The 3,001-nt window shown below is 37.4% G+C and overlaps 1 protein-coding gene across 1 annotated transcript; it reads left to right on the plus strand.

The window, feature by feature from the left end:
* Nucleotides 1-926: 926 nt before the first annotated feature.
* LOC133451241 (interleukin-8-like) lies at nucleotides 927-2,035 on the plus strand. Its single transcript, XM_061730215.1, has 4 exons — nucleotides 927-1,161; nucleotides 1,291-1,423; nucleotides 1,540-1,626; nucleotides 1,723-2,035. The coding sequence occupies exons 1-4, from the start codon at nucleotides 1,095-1,097 to the stop codon at nucleotides 1,733-1,735; spliced, it is 300 nt and encodes a 99-aa protein (XP_061586199.1). The 5' UTR covers nucleotides 927-1,094; the 3' UTR covers nucleotides 1,736-2,035.
* The last annotated feature ends 966 nt before the right edge of the window (nucleotides 2,036-3,001 follow it).

A 3,001-nucleotide genomic window follows, 5' to 3' on the forward strand; every position in this document is an offset into this window, starting at 1 on the left:
ATGCCCCCCTCAGAATAATGTTTTATCAGTGTGGAGAATTTTTTTCTCCTTTTTTTTTGTGTCCAACTGCAATTTTACCTCACCTCAGCTTACCTTGCTTCATTGGAATCCACTGCCTATGTGCAATTGATTAGTGAATTAATGAATTTAACAGTTCTGTGCAAATCTACCCACAGATTTATGATGCAATGTTTTATGCTCATAGTGATAACAAATATGGCCAAACTATTTGACAAACCCTTGTAAGATATACAATAAATCCTTTATCTTCACAGTTTTATTGGGCCACTTCATCAGATAATGACGGCAGCCGGATACAGAGGAGACAGTGTTTTTATTTATTTAATCAGATTTCCAGATGAATGAAGAAGTCAGTGAGCCGTAACTTTGTTGTGCAAATACTAAGTTCAAGTAAGGGCAAAACAGATTCCTTATCACGTACTGTAGCTTTGTGACAAAACGTGGTAATATTCCTCAACCACTCATTCACTGATTGCAACTAAATGTTATTTCATCTATGAATCAGTTATAAGTTGATCAATCTCTAACTCAAATAGCAGATATATATATGGTGAAAACAGAATGATATCATTTAATAAGGATGTCATACAAGCGGACATCCGTGAACCTCAACGGGATTGAAACAGGTATAGAAAATGAATGAATAGATGAGTGGGTGGATGTCAACAATTCCTGTCACGTGTGTCAATTCGTTAGAGAGATTTAGTCACTGTGATTTTCCTCATGACACTACTGCTGATAAATCATAAACAATGAATAGATTGAAGATAAAACCGTGCAGTGAAAATTCCGTCTGGGCAGTAACAGTCCAAACTTGCGCAACTCCCTCAGCAGGCGAGTGACTCACTCGAAGAAATCACTATAAAAGCAGAGGCTGCTCAGCGCTAGATTCAAACAGCAGGCAGACAAAGCAGCTCCAACCTGAGTAAAGGAAGAAGGGAACTGAGAAGGAGAATAATAAAGCAAAATATCTCTATGTTGTTTAGTGTTTCAGGCTCCATCTGAAAGCTTTGTGAAGGACCTTCTTATTTTTCATTGTTAGTTGAAGTATTATAGGATTTACAAGAAGCAAAATGGCAAGCAGCAGAGTTATTATGACTTCTGTCGTGGTTTTCTTGGCTTTTATTGCCATCAGTGAAGGTAAGACTTACATATCATATTATAGTAAAATGAATTATCATTTAATGTGCTTTTTTGTTCTATGCACTGAATGTTAGCTACATGCACTGTTGCACTTTGTGACCATATGCAACTCTTGTCTGCACGCAGGGATGAGTCTGAGAAGCCTGGGAGTGGAGCTGCACTGCCGCTGCATCATGACTGAGAGCAAACCCATCGGCCGCCACATTGAGAAAGTGGAACTGATTCCTCGCAACTCCCACTGCGATGAGGTCGAGATCATGTAAGGATTAAAAACCTCCTCCATTCATAATGACGGGGATTTGAGATTGTGTCATTATTTACCTGTTGATTTTGGTGTGAAGTCTCAACAAAACTCTTTGTTTCTTGCTGTAACAGTGCCACTCTGAAAAAGACCGGTAAAGAAGTTTGCCTCGACCCTGAGGCCCCTTGGGTGCAAAGAGTGATTAAGAAGATCATGGCTAAGTAAGTTTCACCTGAGACACAATACAGAAAAATGCTAAAATCCACTTTTGAATCATGTATTAATAATTGTTATTTCCTGTTTCTTTTTCTCTGCAGCAAGAGACGCTGAAGAGCCATGAGAGAAAGTACTCCATGATTGAACAAATTCAAAGCATTGAATAGTATTTGTAGATCTGATGATCGGGTCTTTACATCTCCACGCTAAGAAAACAACCATTCTTATCAGCTGTTGGAACAAAAGAATCATTTTACTGAAGTGTTTGTATCAAACATATTTTATCACAAAATCTTTCCTTGTTTGTGTGTCACGTTTACTGTTGTACAGTTGTTATAACTGCACTATTATCTTAATATTTACACAAATGTATTTATTTATCTATGTATTTATGAAGTATATATTAAAGCATTAACTACAAATACACAATTCTCCATTTGTATTTATGAATCATTTGTTGTTTGTGCTGTATGTTGGCATGAAAGTAATTTTGTGGTGTTATATATTTGTAAGATAGCAAAAGGTATCCTCTCCGTAGAAGCGTTTAACCTTTTCAATAATGTTGCATGTGTGGTCTATATCTCCTATACGTGGATGTTGGGCCACACCAAAAAGCCCCTTTATATAGAGAGATTTTAGGTAATAGATAAAGCAGAGAGTAAGTAAGAGCAGAAACCAGCTACTCAGGTGTACATTTTTGAAGTATTCTACAAAAAGGAAGCTTGATGGAGCCACTGCTCTGAAACCACAACGTAGAGCCCAGATTACAGTTTGTTGCTGCATACAAGGATACATATGTTCATTTTTTGAGGACGGTGTGATGAGAAATTGAAATGTTTGATTGTTTTATTTGGAGGAAAAAAGATGGAAGCTTGCAGGCCTCAGAACACAATCCGGGCTGTGAAGTATAAGGATGGCAGCATTATGACGCAGGGCTGCTTTGTTGCAGAACAGACTAATGGACTCTATCAAACATAAATCTCCATTAGAAAAGAAGACTCTGAGGGTATAAAAGTCTGAAGACATCAGCCAACAGTTCAAAGCTTAGCCATGGATGGAGCTACCAAATGGACAATAACAAGTCAAGTCAAGTTTATTTGTAGAATAAGTGTGATTCATATACAAGGCAATTCAAAGTGCTTTACGGCTACATAAAATCACAAGAAGGCAAATAAATAATTCTATGAAACATAAAAATAATAATTAAAGGAGCTTGAGGCCGGATTGTGGCAAGATTTATGAAAAAAATCTGTATACATTTTAAGTTTTCTAGTAATAATGTCAGATGAAGCGTTCCAGACCCAAAAGAATGAGCCCTCTAGTGTATCTCTCCTTTGCCTTGAACAGGCTGTGTGCTGCAAAATGTGCAGCAATTCGGTC

This window comes from Cololabis saira, chromosome 1 (genome assembly GCF_033807715.1).
Source record: "Cololabis saira isolate AMF1-May2022 chromosome 1, fColSai1.1, whole genome shotgun sequence".
NCBI classification, from domain to species: Eukaryota; Metazoa; Chordata; class Actinopteri; order Beloniformes; family Belonidae; genus Cololabis; species Cololabis saira.